Source organism: Kwoniella dendrophila, chromosome 1, assembly GCF_036810415.1.
Source record: "Kwoniella dendrophila CBS 6074 chromosome 1, complete sequence".
NCBI classification, from domain to species: Eukaryota; Fungi; Basidiomycota; class Tremellomycetes; order Tremellales; family Cryptococcaceae; genus Kwoniella; species Kwoniella dendrophila.
The window spans coordinates 3,237,815-3,254,564 of record NC_089476.1 but is presented as its reverse complement, the minus strand read 5'-3'; the positions used below and the strand labels follow the sequence as shown (position 1 = coordinate 3,254,564).

At 40.7% G+C, this 16,750-nt stretch overlaps 4 protein-coding genes across 4 annotated transcripts; 2 read left to right on the top strand and 2 right to left on the bottom strand.

The window, feature by feature from the left end:
• Positions 1 to 226: 226 nt before the first annotated feature.
• L201_001153 (uncharacterized protein) lies at positions 227 to 1,622 on the top strand (the record flags this gene model as incomplete). Its single annotated transcript, XM_066216946.1, has 6 exons — positions 227 to 254; positions 397 to 899; positions 986 to 1,055; positions 1,149 to 1,321; positions 1,411 to 1,477; positions 1,555 to 1,622. 6 exons carry the CDS (start codon positions 227 to 229, stop codon positions 1,620 to 1,622), a joined length of 909 nt encoding a protein of 302 aa, XP_066073043.1.
• A 1,244-nt stretch (positions 1,623 to 2,866) lies between these two features.
• L201_001152 (uncharacterized protein) lies at positions 2,867 to 6,253 on the top strand (the record flags this gene model as incomplete). The annotated part of the gene is made up of 7 exons (XM_066216945.1): positions 2,867 to 3,095; positions 3,182 to 3,592; positions 3,658 to 5,057; positions 5,110 to 5,212; positions 5,272 to 5,779; positions 5,844 to 6,140; positions 6,208 to 6,253. The coding sequence occupies 7 exons, from the start codon at positions 2,867 to 2,869 to the stop codon at positions 6,251 to 6,253; spliced, it is 2,994 nt and encodes a 997-aa protein (XP_066073042.1).
• A 773-nt stretch (positions 6,254 to 7,026) lies between these two features.
• Positions 7,027 to 9,291, bottom strand: L201_001151 (uncharacterized protein; the record flags this gene model as incomplete). Its single annotated transcript, XM_066216944.1, has 12 exons — positions 7,027 to 7,510; positions 7,645 to 7,757; positions 7,814 to 7,867; positions 7,981 to 8,059; positions 8,147 to 8,154; positions 8,244 to 8,483; positions 8,581 to 8,667; positions 8,751 to 8,756; positions 8,863 to 8,916; positions 9,008 to 9,013; positions 9,082 to 9,138; positions 9,223 to 9,291. The coding sequence occupies 12 exons, from the start codon at positions 9,289 to 9,291 to the stop codon at positions 7,027 to 7,029; spliced, it is 1,257 nt and encodes a 418-aa protein (XP_066073041.1).
• A 1,704-nt stretch (positions 9,292 to 10,995) lies between these two features.
• Positions 10,996 to 14,007, bottom strand: L201_001150 (uncharacterized protein; the record flags this gene model as incomplete). The annotated part of the gene is made up of 6 exons (XM_066216943.1): positions 10,996 to 11,252; positions 11,321 to 11,685; positions 11,747 to 11,889; positions 11,943 to 13,066; positions 13,132 to 13,244; positions 13,403 to 14,007. The coding sequence occupies 6 exons, from the start codon at positions 14,005 to 14,007 to the stop codon at positions 10,996 to 10,998; spliced, it is 2,607 nt and encodes an 868-aa protein (XP_066073040.1).
• Between the last annotated feature and the right edge of the window lie 2,743 nt (positions 14,008 to 16,750).

The following is a 16,750-nucleotide window of genomic DNA, read 5'->3' as shown; positions in this document are numbered from 1 at the left end:
TGAAAGCTTTATGAGTTGTTTGCTTTTTCCGGTCCGGAAGTACAGACTCCAGACGCGGGTAGATCAGTTACCATTCCACCATACACCTTACCGTCAACGTCATCTTGATGTTTGTGTTCATCATCAGTCTCGTATTAACCTGTTATGCATCTCTACATTACTCAAAGGTCAACTTGAATACTGTGTACGTAGCTAAAACCTGCGTCGTCTTGATTACATTGTCAATATGGTGTTTGCAAATATAACGTATGAAGGTATGTCCGTTCTACTGGTTATTGTGTGCCAAGACAATCAAAGCTGATGAGAATCTCTTTGTTTCCTTAGATAAAGTTAGTCGACTCTATCATATTGTGCTGATTGCACGAACCGACTGACAACGTTCCTACTTGTAGCAAGCATTCTTCTCTCTTCTTGATGAATACTTTGAATCTCGACCGCATCTTGCCCAGAATGCTAGTTCGTCAACTTCAAATGCTGGACCATCTATACCAATATCAACAATAACCAAAGTGTTATTGCCCCCATCTCGTTCATCTAATACAGCCTCATCTCCTGTATCAGCAGTACCACCAAGTAGATCACCAACTTCACCTACTACAACTACTCAAAATGGGGAACAACCAGATATGGCACAAAGATTTATATCATCATCAATTAGATTAGGTACAAAAGGAACCAAATCAGGTATAGGAGCAATATCAAAAAATAAAGATGCAATGGATCTATTAGGTAAAGTACCTGGTGCAGCAGGTATGGTCAAAGGCGCAAATAATAGATTGAACTCTCCACCTCCAAATGATAATGGCGCTTCAATAGAAGAAGTAACGATTACACAAGAAAAAATAAAACCTGCTCCTCCAACTAAAAAAGGTGGTGTAGCTGGTTTGGTCTCTAGTCGAGTGAGTCAAGACACTTCCTTCTTATCCCCTTACAAACTTATCTCAACTTAAAGATAATCGACTGACGGTCATATCGTGAAAATTAGTCATTCGGTCATGTCGATACTTCGAGTAAAATGTCTGCTTTTACAAGTATGTGGAAAGACCCTCAAAAAGGTGAGTCTAAAATATCTACTTTATCCAACGTTTTGCCATCCTTGGTGGCTCTTGCTCAAATGTCCCTATCCTGACTGCCTCTGCACTATACAGTAAAAGAACCGACTGTGGACCATCACATAGCCCCTGCACTATCGAATAAACACACCGCATTACCACCACCCATACGACGTGACGGATCAGGAACTTCAGCTAGATCACCCGCTGTCGAAGAAGAAGCGGTAGGAGTACCCCAAGCTCAGGCGTTATATGATTATGCAGGAGCAGTGAGTTATATGACACAGATACAACTGTAGCAGATATTCCGAATGTTGGATCTAAGGGTTTAGCTGATAAAGACTCTTATGTATAATAGGACACGACAGATTTAGGTGTGCAAGCGAATCAAATTGTAAACATTATAGAAAAGACCTCAGCTGACTGTGAGTTGCGAAATCATCACTACCATCTTGTGATCAATCCCTTCGTTATGGATGTGCTGACCCATACTTGTGCATAGGGTGGACGTGTGAAGACGGAAATGGGACTAGAGGACTTGTACCAGCCAACTACCTTAAGGAATTGTAATCACATTGTAATGGATCAACTTGTCGAATTGTAATCAACTAAATATCGAAACAACATCGTACAGATTGCTTGACCTATTCGGCATCAACTCCCATTCAGAGGCTGACCTAGATGAAGAGGCTGCGTGGGCTAATGTGTCTCTCTTGGTCGTGTCCCGTTTGTTCGGGAAGTGGTATCGCCGTTAGTAGGGGTTGAATATCCTCTAGATGGAAAAGCGCCTGTCAAGATTTGTGACCCCTAATGAAATGACTCCATAAGCTATGACTGACAAATGCCTAATGGGACTAATGCAGAGTTCCTTATGAGTATCCGTGATTGAAACTGCCGAAGATCCTATTCAAGAGGGTGTGTTGCCGTCGCGGATAAAGTCTCGCTGGTACTGCCTAAGGAGTGGATGCCAGGCATGCTGCAGCTGCTTAGTATCATGGAAAGGGGAAAGTCTCAAGGTTTATATTGAAAATAATTTGGAACGATGGGGTTGAACAAAATCAAGAACGCTACTTGCAACCCTTTCATCCGCCAATTTCTACCTTTCTAGATTGGAAGAGACCATTCATGATAGACAGGATATTATCCATAAGAACCGAAGAGTTGCAGGCGCGGGCTATCTATCAGCCTAAAGACCCAGATCAATGGTGGTCGTCGAAATAGAAGGCGGTCTTTTCGTCGGTATTGATAAGATCCAACGGCGGTCCTCAGTTTGTTTGGAATGAGAAGCGAGCTGAAAATCGACCAAAATTGGCATATACTGTAAGGTTCATGCAATCGACCTTCCTTCCTATAAATCGAGTCTGTTCAAGGCCAAACCCACCTAATATCACTGGATCTCTCAATGGACGAAAGTCGAAGCTAGTGCAAGTCAATCTGTGCTGTTTTCTTATAGCTTCCTTTCCTATTGCTTGATGATTGCTAGATGTATTCATTTTCCTTTGGGGATCCCCTCTCCACCTCATCTTACCTTATGGATTATACACCCGATTTGGAGTTAAACTTCAGGTCCTCGCATATATGTTGTAGACCTTGGATTTGCCACCCGAAATATTTGAAGATGACCTCCACTTTTTACGATCACACGTGGGCATAGCCGGATCCGCGTTATCTATACAAAGTATGCAATCATCACACTGAATCATCGAAACATCGATCCTCACTATATCCGATTTCTCTTTCCTTGCTTTCACTCTAATTATTCTTATCTTGTACATTGCAGCATTTTATAACAAAAACTGTATCATTGGTAAAGAATGGTACGACAGTCATTCGGCGATTTCTTGAACTCTGGTTCACCATCAATACCTCGCGGGCGAGGAAGAGGTGGTTTTGGAAGAGGGGGTGGTGGTGGTGGTGGAGGTAGAGGTGGTAGAGGTGGATTTACACCTGGAAGTTCATCAAAGAAAAGCTTTAATGCTGATTACACAAATATGGGCTTCAACTACGAAGCTATAAATAATCAAAAGTACACCAAGATGGAAGGTATGTTTCATACCTATCACAATATCGAAAGTGTCGATTTCGGTGGCAACATCCATCGAGCTGACAATGAAGCGAATGATAAACAGGGTTCAACGTTCAACCTTTTGGTCCTTCTATACCTTCTACACCTGATGATCGAGGTAATCAAACTCCTAGGAGAGGAGGGATACCGAAAGGATTATTCCAACCACACAATCGAGGTAATCCAAATGAATCTCAACCTCAAACACCTTCTGGAGCAGCAACACCAGTTCACGGATTGGGATTTCATGATGAAAAGTCAAAGTCGAAAAAGACGAACGATCAACATGATTTAACAAGATCTAAAGGTGATCATCGTGGATTAGGTTTAGGTTCAGGTTCGTTCAATAGTACAGTTGGGAAAGGTTTAGGCCAAGGTAAAGCTGTTACCTGGGGAGGAGGGAAAGCTCCTCTCTTCGTTAAAGCTGGTGAATTATTCAAAGACGGTGAAGCTGAGGTTATAACTATAGGCAAAGGTGAGCAAATGTCTCCATAATATTGGGAGACACAAGCTCATGATTTTCTTGCCCGTTGATTATAGATAACAAACTTCATATTGAAGCTTATCCCATGTCCGATCCCTCTGCACCGCAAATGACACACCTTGAAGACGAGACCGAAATAGACATCATCCAACAAGCTTCACCTCTTTCTCCTCCTACATCTTCTCCTCCCTCGTCCGAAGCTGAAGAACCTGAAGAGCGCCCTATTGCTGTTGAGGAGAAAATAGACCAAGACGCTGAGGTATACCAAGAAGATGCTTTGGAAGCCTTGCTCGGATCAAATCATCATCACGCTAGCATCGAGAACCACACGGGAATGACCGGTCTTCAAGCTGTTCCAGCCCCTGTTTCAGAAATGCTCCAAGATATCGTACGAAACGTTTCACCCTCACCTCATTTACGAGCGGAGTTACCACAAATTTTCGAAGAGACCCATGTAGTTGAAGTTGTAGAGAATATCTCAAACGTTGAGACCGAGCAAAAGATGGACTCCCAGTCTGCAGAAGACGAAGTGCCGCTCTTTTTCGTGGACACCAACCCGGATGCTTCCGAAGACGCCGATATTCCTACCTATAACAAATTAGATAACGCTACCCTCGGTGAATCGAGTGCAGCTATACCCGCTGTCGAGTCCGAAGAGGAGAAAATACTGTTCGTACCAAAGAAATACAAGAAACCTGAACCTGTCTTCATCAATATCGGTCAACTACCTCAACCCGAACGTAAACAGAGGAACGCCCTATCTGAAAGTGAAAGTCGCGCGTTTGTCAATCCCAGGGCAATGTCACGAGCAGAAAAGAAAGCTGCTAAAAGGGAGAAAAGGCGCGGAAGAGGAAAGAGATCACGTCAAAGGAAACAAGATAAAGCGCCCAGAGAAGATTCTGATATCGAGTGGGGAAGCGATGGACCCCCAATCAAGATCGTCGATGTCGAAGGCGCTGAAAGTGACGGTGATGAAGATGAGGATATTAAATTGCTCAGAGATTATATGAGAGGTACTATGCTGAATGCTCAAACCGAACAAGCTGAACGAGAAGAAGAAATGAATGTTCAGGATGACTCTGAAAACATCGAAGTTGACGAGGATGATGAAGAGGACGAAGATGCTGAAGAAATGGACCTGGAAGCTATGAGAATCTTCGGTCAAGGTATCAAAGGTCTTACAGACGAAGGGCAAGAGATAGTCGACGATAATGATTGGCAATCTGACGGTTCTGGCATAGATGAAGATGAGATTGAGGAAGAAATCGACGACGACAGCGAGCATCAAGAAGATGAAGAAGATAGTTCCGAGGAAGATGATGACTCATCAATATTAGGTGAAATCGATATAGAGGGAATGATGGATTCTGACAGCGACGAAGAAGATATAGAAGCGTTGTTCACTGGCTCAAACAAGTGGAACAACGATACCGACTGGTTTATCGATGCCATGGAGGTAAGTACCGGGTTTTGATCAAATTTCGGTCAATGGCTTATACTCATATTAGGATGCCCTTGACGGCACTGATTTCAATATGCGAGATCGAAAGAGTCGCAAAACCTTGTTCAAATCTATCGAAAATGGGGACTTTGCGGACGATTTCGGATTGAGTGAGCAGACTTTCACGATGCAACTAGGATTTCTTATTCTGACCGGTTGTCTTTTGCAGGACCAGCACCAACCAAAAAGAGCATCAAGAAGAACAAAAACAAGTTTGTTCCGGAAGAACTCCAAGCTCAATGGGAGAAAGACCGTCTGGTTAAAGCCGAGAAGAAGCAACAACGAGAACTTGAAAGGCTTATTGCGGAGATTGAACCAACCCTTGCAGGTTATTCTCGAAAGGGTAAAGCCAAAGCCAAAGGAAAAGGAAAATCCCACCAAGCTGCTGTGGCTCATCTTATTCCTGCATCAGCCTCCCAGGTCGCCGACATGTTTGATATCTCATCAGACGAGGAAGGTGAATTATCTCTTCCTCTCTTCAGAAAAGGGGGAAGGAAACCGTCTGGTATGCCTTTAGATATGGTAGATGATAAAATCCAGATTTTCCTGGAGGATAGAGGTAAAACGACATTGTCATTACCACCTATGGGTAAAGATGATCGTAAAAAGGTGCACATGTTGGCGGACTGCTATGGTCTCGGATCAAAATCCAAGGGTAGCGGCAAAAATAGGTTTACGTGAGTATTCCTTTTTGCACTTCATGAACTGGAAACTGATACAGGACCTGCGTAATATAACTAGCGTTTTGATCAAGAACAAGCGATCCGGATCGAATATAAATGAGGTCAAAATTGACAGACTTTTATCATCATCACAAAAAGTTGGCGGCGACTTCTATAAAGCATTGTATAGTCGTGGATCCGGTAAAACTAAGAGTAAAGGTCAATCTGGACAACCATCTATCAGACATAAAGATGGTGATGAAGTTGGTCACGGGGCGGATAAAATTGGACAAGAAAACATAGGTCATAGACTATTAAGTATGATGGGTTGGGCTGAAGGTGATAGAATTGGTCGAGGCGCTGGATTGGAAGCACCGTGAGTTATTTCGCATGCCTTTACATCCGGTAGGATTGAGTGACGAATGATTTTCTTTTTTTGATAGAATCGTTGCCATTGTCAAAAATACCAAGACCGGTCTTGGAGCATGAGATGGGGAAACCATATATCAATCATTACATAGTAAAGACAATCCATGAAGACACATCATTACATTCTTCATACAATACAGCATTATGACGAACGATAAAAACATGTATGTGTAATAAACATTATATCCACATCCTTACAATCGTGGTAGCGTAATCAAACCTTCCCCATATCATCGGCAGCGTCACCTGTATTTATGGATTTATCTTCTTCCGATGTGATATCTGTCATCACAGCAAGTTGTGAATCATCCACGTCTTCCAAAAAGTTTTATGGATTGATTCGGGAACAAGGAAACTCACACTATATCCTATTTAGATGTGATCTCTCATGACTACAATCACATCTCTCTGTTGAAATATACAATTAATCTCGACTGGCTTATAACATAACTTTATCTTTTTTGCCCAAAGTCGGCTTTTTTCTTTCTTGTTCTTTTACAAGATGTCTCGTAACCTTTCCGGTTCGAGTACATTATCTGTAAGAAATACCGTAATTCTTCCAATAGAAATACGACCCCACATTTACAGTAAGTATTTATCTGTGTTCTTGTCGCTATAATTTTCTGTTCTTGATCTGATCCTCTGAGCGGAACAGCCGTAACCAGTCTATAATCATTCCTCTTTGGATTAATAGGTTCTTCAGCAAGTTGATGGATTCTTACCCAGCAACGTCAAAGCAGTTACAGAGATACATGATTATAGATACTTTCTATATACAATCCATCGGGTTTGGGCAAGATTCATGAAATCTGCAGGGGTCATAATCCTTTTATTCACAACTGCTGCTTCTGTTTCACAAGACCTTTCTCTAAGTCATTTTCTGCGTTATCATCTACCAACCATTTATCTTCTTCTTCTTCTGGTGTAATCTCCAGTATATTATCACCGTTACCTAAAAATTCTGTGAAAGATAATAATCCTCCTTTACTATGATTGTCACCACTACTGCCAATAGGATCATCGTGTGATCTTCTATTTGCTGAAGTAACAGTAACAGGTATAACTCTACTTCTACATGATTGACAAATTGTACTACTACCATTACTACCACTACCTTTACTTATTGTGCTTGATGTAGCTACAGCAATATTTTCAGTAACAATTCCAGATAAAGGTCTCGTAATTCCAGGTGGAGGTTTGAGAGTCTGCTCAAAGGATCGACTCTGTACTGAGCGTGGTTTAGTTATTAATGACAATACAGTTAAAACGTAAAGTTTCGATGAAAATGCAGCCGGAAATACTATCCAGTACGTTGAGCTGGATAATTAGGAATAGCATCAGTGTAAGTCATATTGTAGAGAACGAATTTTCGAGGTTTATTTTTCAGGATAATTAGTGAGGGGAAATAAGAAAGGTTATGTGATATGGACTTGAAGGCGAAAAGAACTAACGTCAGTGTATATAGTAGTAATGTAGCCAACTGCAATGAAGTGACTAATAACCCATTACGTAGTAAGATGATCACCAATGCGTTGATAACACTATTTGTAGAACTAAAGCCGGTCTGTGATGACGATAGAATTCAGCTCGAACCAGAGTGAATCAATGAAAAGAATTTACCCTGACGCTATGTAAGTATGTTGAAAAAACAACAGTCAAGATTATATCAACGCTCTATATCATTATAAAATCATAATGACAGTGTGAGTTAGCGTTGCAGCAGAACAGGGCTATGGTAGGAAGGTCGGTGAGGAGAAGGATGGTTATATTCCGGTCTCATCACTCACCAATACCGCTCCATATTGTAATTGCCAAGTAAAAGATACAGCTTGAGTTTTCTTAAGATCGTTATAATTTGAATCGGATCTACAGGAAGACGAATATCAGTATCAAGATGGGTTGATCAATCGACTTGTTATAAACATCGGAAATCGACGTGATATATGGCCTTACACTAAAGCCTAAAGTAGAACAACGAGGAACAAAGATGTTGGAGTCAGTTGTCGAGAGCCTTCTTGGAGAGACCGGATCAGAAGGGCGTCGAACTCACTTTTGAGTATACAGGAGCAACCCATGCAGCGATCATACCAGTCAAAGCAGTCAAAAACAATAGGAATCCAGAAAATCTAATTAAATTCTTCTTCAATAACGCATGTCTACTACCTTGGTACCTCAACTTGAGGGCAAAGGAGAAGAATGTATGTATCATATAATATTGAACTAGAAAGGCACATGTTGATGAGAATATGGTTCTTGCCCATCCAAAATGTCCTGCTTGAACTTCCAGTGCCTGTCATTCAATGGATACGAAGGAGGATGAATATCAAATATCAACATCGTCTTGACTTTTGTGAGAAGTACTCTACCGTTCAAGCTGTACTACTCACATAAATGAAATCACCAGGTTTATATGTAAGTTGTAACACCAATGTCCATAACATAGCAGTATCTACCGTTGTCAATAGGCATAAAAACTGAACGTTTTCATATATCAGTATCGGTGTATGTGTTGTACTTAGTCTATTATTTGTTACTCATCATTTCAATCGAAACTTACGCCAATCTAAAGGGAATCAAACAAGTCAGTACTTGCTCTCCATGAACTTCACTAAAAATTCGAATATGCAGGGTGGTAAAGGATCATTTTTAGACGAAGAAAGGGTACTCACAAATACCTTAATTCGTAATTTGTCATCTCTATATCTATCAAAATACTTGTATGTCTAATTTCAGAAAAACGAGTCTTGATACGTAAGCTCATTTCCTCTTTTGCTCAACTCCTTGAGAACTGTTTAGACGGTGATAAGCACTTACACCAGCCTGAAAAGAAAACGATACATCAACTGTTGTCAGCTCAATTGCGATCTTCCCTCAGGGATCCTACGTACCCATACTAATCCGAGAAATAAAGAGTTAAATCCTACTCCAAGTTGTATTGGTCCATACTATTTAGTAGTTTTAAAACAATGTAAGCATGTATTATTTCGAACAGACAGGAGAGCTTGAAAGATCGCCAAACCCCTACTTACTACATCGAAATATGACCATTTTGACGGCCAATATACGCTCGCTGTTGCAGGTGTGATTGTTTCACTCATCCCCTATAATTACTTTCTTCCGCGATTAAATTGATGTTTATTCTAATGATTCTGCCGAGGGGAAACTGGTTTACTTGTAAGTAGCTGATGTAAAGCTTAGGTTAACTGTTTTTAATTTACTTCAAATGACAATGAATCACTGTGTGGTATAGTGGTAGCTATTCATGATTGATTAGATTAACGATAGCATGATGAAGTTCTTCACAAGTAAACGTGCATGTGCATATGCATGTGTCTGTACATGTGAAGGTGGATGTTTTCACTGATTTTCCAGCATTCCGTTAGGTTCCCATACTTAGAGGATCTTGCAATGTATTTTGGTATAGTACCGTTAATGTAGATTCCAGATTTGGTAACAAACCGGCATATTAAGACCTGTCAAAGGGAAATTCTACATTTGTTGTTATATGTAGATACTATACATGTAATACTTGCTAGCAATGTGAACCAACATTTCAAAGCCACTTACCATAGAACCGCGCTTTTCCTGGCATCTAATGTAGTACATACGCTTTCATTTCCTGAACAATAGACATGAGTCGTCCTATTTTCCAGCTGAAAGCTAAGGAAGACGAAGGTTAATTTTGCATAATAGTCAACGTTAAGAAAACGGAATGTATGTAATCAGGTGATACTTCGGTGAATGGCTAATGGGGCACTGATTTATAGCAATGTTGTCTCGGAGAGGTTTGGGCTATTAACCTGTTTTTTTGGCATACTCTCAACGGCGCAACGGTATGTGCTACAATACTACTACTGGACTGTAACACACTCCGAGTTTGGATAACCTACCTCGCAGGTGAAAAGGTTGGCCCTTGTGAAAGATTTAAGGGGAAATCATTCATTCCGTTTTTGTGATCACCAGGATGTTTACGATCTTCAATTCCCTCAAAAAGCCGATTTTCAGGGATCGGGGATTGCACACATGTCTGTAAGGAAAAACTGGTAAGAAGGGTGGCGTGTTAATCAAGAAGCTATCAAGAGGGAGGTGAAGGGGCGAAATGTGAGCGTTTGAGCACTATGTCTCCCAATTATCCGGCTTTATCTCTGTCTCACAACTACCTTTTGAAAATTACAGCACAGTGGAACACTAGTCGTACTACCTTACAATATCATTCCGAGGATAGATTACCGGTTTCGGATAATTTTTAATACACTTTGCAAAATGCAAAGACTCTCTTCTCGGTGATTGGGATTAATCAGGGTTCCGGATCCATTGCTTCTTTTCCAAAATTATCTGGCTAATCATCATCATATCTTGGTGAGAAAACGTCACGATAGAATGAATCATCAATACAGTAATTCGTCTCGTTCTACCAAATACATAATATCACTTTTAGAAGATCTTTTGAATCCTGGCGCTACAATACAAGGCTAAAGTCAGGAAGTCGGGTAACTTACCGGATGAGTTCCTGATCGACGATCGATATTTCCGATAAGCTGAACTCTCAGACAGATCTGGTATCATGGAAGATATGATTTACAATGTCTACAGTGTACGCCTGGGCTTTTGGATTCAAGTGATGTGAAAAAGGTCGTGTATCATGACGTGTTACGTATATAGATCGTGTATGACTATGATGTATAATGTTATGTGTGAAAAGTGCTCTATTATACAATATGTAGATACAGGTGTGTCGTCCACGCTTCTTGCGATCGTACTGTCGTTGATAGATATCCCAAAATTGAGCCATGATTATTTATTTATATCCTTTCATATTCCCCTTCTTTTTCCGGCCATCCTTCTCTGACTCTCTGAACAATCAAGCTGTGCATCCCAGCAATAGGGTTAAACCTATTGAAAATACCATTTAGAGCTTGTCTCAGCACTTCAGCTTCAGATGAAGCCATTGAAGCCATGTGATTGGCTTCCGGACTCGGTTGAGGTGAATTAAGTAATCGTGATGATTCTTTGAACAAGAATCTAGAGGTTAGAGAGAGGTTTAGTGCTATGAGAAGATCTGAGATGTATATCATATTGTCAGCATCTATAATCCAGTGTACGTTTCAGTCAGAAAGTGGAATTTACCGAGATTCGCCCATGTGTTGTTCGGTATCCTCCTCACCAAGTTTACCTGAGCTCTAGCTGATCTAACAGCTGTTTCGTACGTATTTGGATGATAATTGGCTAATTCCCTCCAACATAACATCTCTGCTGCGTACAGATTTGAGTGTAACATGATAAACCAAGGATCAGATAGACCATCATACGGTACTTCTGTAGGCTGAACGGGATTTTGGGTGAAATCTTTGAATATATCTGGTATACGTCGTCTGAAGTTTTGTAAAGCAATTTGAACAGATTGAACGGCACTTAGTGGGGCGATATTTGCAGGAGCAACTCTGCCATCGGGCAGTGTTATCGGGTAGGACGATTCAGGTAAATCAAATAAGCTGTATGAGATGTCAGCTTTATCTCTGTTTGAGGGCTACTGAGGTATGCTGAACGGCTTACGAATTTGCTCGATGTAGTAAAGCGACACTTTTTGTCGCAAGAATATATGTTGTATCAGGCGTAGGTGATGAATGTATTGTCGAGGATGGATCGAATAGATCTCCAATATTGTACTTCTCAGTGTTACCAGCTAACGATTTGGTCTATTCACAATGATAATCAGCTCGATCTTATGCTGAGAATATAATGCGCTTACTTCTACTGGTCCCCAGCCCCAGCCCCATTCAGTCGTACATAAATCATCCGCTAAACTGGTCGACCATCCCCACCCTATACCAGCTTCCCAATCTTGCATTTTCGCTGCCCAGAAGGTAGCTATCCTTTCCGCTAATTCAATCTCATCTCTTGCTGGAGGTATGATTATAGGACGCATTCTGATGATAGGGAAATCTAATTCTGGTTGAGTTTTGTTGGAAAAAGGATTAGAAGGGTGGTTGTACGAGTGTGAATGAGCGTATTGATGAGCTGGAGCATAAGGTTTCGGTATTAAATCTGGATCTATTCCCGATCCTCCTTCAGGAGGTATATATGTTCCAGTAATCCGATGTAATCCACAACTAATCAATAATCTAGACACCGGTATATTCCACCCTTCTATGAAATGTCCCATACTATATAACATGAAAGCTATACCTATAGCAGCTCTCGTCAAGTCAAACGACCGATCAACGTTTCTAATCCCTCTATCTAATTCCATTCTAGCTCGTTCAAGCAATAACAAAGATGTTCCTCCAACTTGTGCGAGTATGAGGTTTTTGTCCATATTTGGTGGAGTCGGAGGAGGTGTAAAGGATTGAGCAAACATTCCCTGAGGAAGTGGAGGCATTCTCGGAGGAGGTCGGTTGAGTTCAATCAGTCGTACAGCTTGAGCAAAGAGGATATACAGTAAAGCTGGATGAGGTCGTCGGGGATCATGGGAGGGAAGAGTGAGTAGAGCTAAAAATCTCGCTGAATGTACTGGTAATCCAACGAACGGTGTGAAAGGTAGCACAAATTGTATCAAAGCTAACTCCAAAGCTGAATTGGGTGGTATATCTGTCCTTGATGTATTTAGACCAGGCATAGGATTGGTCACATCGATGTGAGAGACCAAAGAGAAGTTGGACGCATCGTTACCCATATTGGGCATAGCTGATGAAGGACTCGCGATTGAAGAAGATGATTGAGATCTTGATTCGAAAGAAGCACTGTGTGTAGCTTGAAGTGGTGGTGGTGGTGGGTAATGTACAAGATGTTGTTGACTAGATGAAGAATTGGAATGTTGAAATTTTGGAGGAACGGGATCGTTTGGACGAAGATTTAAGCATGCTTCAAGTTCGGCTAAACAAAGCGGGGATTGAGTTTTGGTCGATACCGTAATAAATGTCTCAGATATCGCAACTTACCAACTCTCTCTTCCAGAATCACAGCCCTAGGCTTCTTTCTAGGTAGTTCTTCATAACGACATTCGAGACCTGCTTTTTGACACGTTCTGCAAGGTATATCACCGGTGCATTTTCTACATGTGAGAAAAGTATGGATCAGCTCATCACGCATGTTTAGTAGAAGTTGCTAAAGATAAAGTCACTCACAATTTTCGATTACTACAATCGTGGTGAGACAAATTGAAGATTTCGGTCAGCTTAAGACATGCTTAGGAAGTCTTAAACAACTTACCGGCAAGCAACGCAAGCTCTTCCTCGAGGCAGTGTAATTCTAGGTTTTCGTTTATTGGGTTGTTCTTTCACTTCAACGTTATCAAGTGAACCATCAACCATTGAATCTGTTGATCCCGACAAGGATCCATAGGTTCCTCTACGATTGGGCAAAGGCGGGAAGTCTCCTCCATCCATACGTATTTGGGGTTCTGCCTCGATTTCTAATGCACCATCAACATCAGCGTCAGAGAGATATCCATCAGTCAACTTTGAAGAAGAAGGCGGTCTGGAATTCATCGTGGTACCTGGGATGTTGATTCGAAGTTGAGTAGGACTTGTCGATATCCGATTAGTGAGTTGACTGTGACCTACTGCCGAAGACTGTGATGGTGGTTGAGGATAGGTCATATTGACCAGGTGGGGAGGCTGTTGAGCATATATGTAAGGCCTTTCAGGACTGACACTCGGTCTAGAAGTTGAAGATGGAAGATTTTGTTGTCCGATCGATAATGAATTCAGCGGAAAAGAAGACGCAGACGATGATCCAGGTGAGAATTGATAGAATTGTTGCTGTGGATCATAAGGCGCAAATTGCCCTTGACCATTATTGTTAGGCGGAATCATAGATGAGAGCAATGAATTCAGTATCTTCTACGTATCATCACTTGACTGTGATTTCTGTTACCAGCAACCAAACAAGATACACAGTAACCGGACCAAACGTGCCTTATTGATGAGAAAAGATTGTCGTTTTATTCGCCAAATTACAATGCCACTAATAAAAAGGCTTCAAGCCAGAACCTTTAAGACCGAAATACACAGTGCCGAAGCAACACCACAACTCACCTTGTAAGAGAATGTGATCGATGTCAATTCTCCGTTATCGCATCCAGCACTGGCTTAAAAGGTGAACGCCACCACTCAAGAGCGATATACTGGCGAAGATAACGATTGTAGCCTTGGATTAGGTGAGTCGTGATAGACGGTCTTCTAGTTCGTATATGGAGGAACGAAGCTTTGCCACCAGACTCGATGTACTTTACGTTACTTCTCTTCCTGAGGTATATATATGCTTTGCGTTGAGCAACTTTTCTTTTCTTCTTTAGCAGAATACCGAAAGTAATGACGGTCTTATTCGGTCGAGAGAACTCCTTCTTAATTACGGTTCTGTAAGAGTTTTAAGATCGGGATTTTCAGTTGATCTTCACAGCCCACCTCGGTTATACTCAAAGGGATGATTTAAAAATGGGATCTCCAAGCAAAAATGCCTGGCAACGGGCGCAGGGCAATTGACGAGATACACTTCCTTTGGTTCGTTTGGTGAGGGCCAACTGCCTGTGTCTCGAATTGGCAAGCTGGAATAAAGATCTTCGGAAATCAGTTTTTGTTGGATAATGTACCTTTCCTATTTATTCCTGAACTTGAAGCGGTGACCGTGTTCTGTTTGAAATGATCTGTGCGATCCAAGCGAATGTTTGTGTATATCTTGAAGGTTTCTTACTTGAGAACGAAGCACAAGTGCAATGCTGTTTATAGGCAATCTCTTCGGCGATGCGTGTTCATTAACGAACAGGAATACCGAGGCGATGCGTTATTTCCTCGAGCAAGTCCGTGATGAAAAGTAGGCCGTTTATAGGCGATTTACCATCAATTTGACAGGAAAGAAAAGCTCGGGGGCGATTTTCTTGGTGAAGAGGCCAAAGCGTATGAGAAAAAGGGTCCAGTAGCCAAAGGATGTGTTTTTGGCCCCTAATTGCAGGAATTTGATTGACTTGTTTGATTGTACCTATTTAGAATGATCCAAGCGTTTGTGATACTGATTGGTACGCAGATCAGTTCCCAATTTGATATGATTTTGAAAAGTCGAGAATTCTTTTCTATGTATTATTGGTTATTTTTCTCCTTTTTGACCTCTCCTGATATTTTTGTTTATTGTTGTTATTGTCCTATTTTATTTCAAGTTGTACCGACCGGTGAATTTTGATGAATTGTTTTACCAATTATTCTGTTGTAGTTATGTATTCCGACGATCACGGCTTCCGGCGATCAGTCTATCGTTTTTCAGGTGGTTTATGCGGAACAAGTCGGTCTTGGTGAATTTGTTATGATTAATTCTGTAACAGAACAAATGAAAGAAACGAGTATCGTTTCTTCTTGAGGTTATATTTGTATTAGTATTGATATCATTTGTGCATGTGAATATCATTCATATGTATGTATATATGTCATGTCATGTACGAAGAAATCAATCGGGTATAGAAGAACAAAATATTATTTTCAGGCGAAAGGAATGTTTTCGGAATGACGCAAGTTAAGTTTTGGAATTTAGTTTATGATATTACGCTTTTACCCTTAATTTCGATAATTTTTATTATCTATTATTACAAAATTAAACTAATTTAGACTATTTCTATTAAACAATTTTTGGAGCTAATTCAAATTCAATACTTTAATTTGATTTTACACTGGTCTTTTGCATGCACATAATCCCAATAAATTCTCTACCTTATATCATTTAGTACGAAAACATGGGTGATTTTACAAGCTAAGAATGATGTTCCTAGTCTAATGATAATCCCGATAACTTATCAATCTTCACTTTCTAATCTATACAACGCCCACCATTTCATTTTATCTTTAATATGGCTGACCATCCAAAATAGCATTTTTACAGGAAAATAATCGTTATCATGCGATCAGTTGCACGAAAACAAGGGAAGCCCCTCGTTTTAGCGTCCGATCGACCATTGTTTCGGTATCGTTCACACCCTAAAACATCCCTCCCACCCTCTTTTTAGCTTCTATTTGAACATTACACATAACGATGATAGGGGACACAAAGACCGTGTATGATTAGCCAAATCAACCTTTATTCTTTACTTAATGCTTCTTCTCTCGTCGTTATTCAGCCCACTTTGTGTTGTACTTCATCTGCTTACATCGTTTTAGTTTAGGGTCGCGTTTCAGCTTGTCTCGCTTACGTATCCCCTAATCTTGTCGATCAAACAGCAATAATTACAACGATTTCTCATTAACCCACAGCTTTATGGTTGACCTTCCTAATCTTCTCATTACAAACACCATTGGATTTCATTATACATAACAAATGACGCCATTATCATTTGTGTTTTTAAGTCAAATTCAGTTCAAAAAGCAATATGAAGCAGATCCCGAGGATTCCGAAAGAATAGAAACTTGTTCTGTTGGAATGTTATATGCCGTCATTTACCATTCTTTCTTCTCACCGGGGATGTGAGTTTTCCCTTTAATTCTCTTGGTGATTTCATGAACCCTTAATCCTGAATTATCATGCATTTAACACTCTCTCGCGTACCATAGACTTTCTAAAGGCAATGTCAAGCTATAG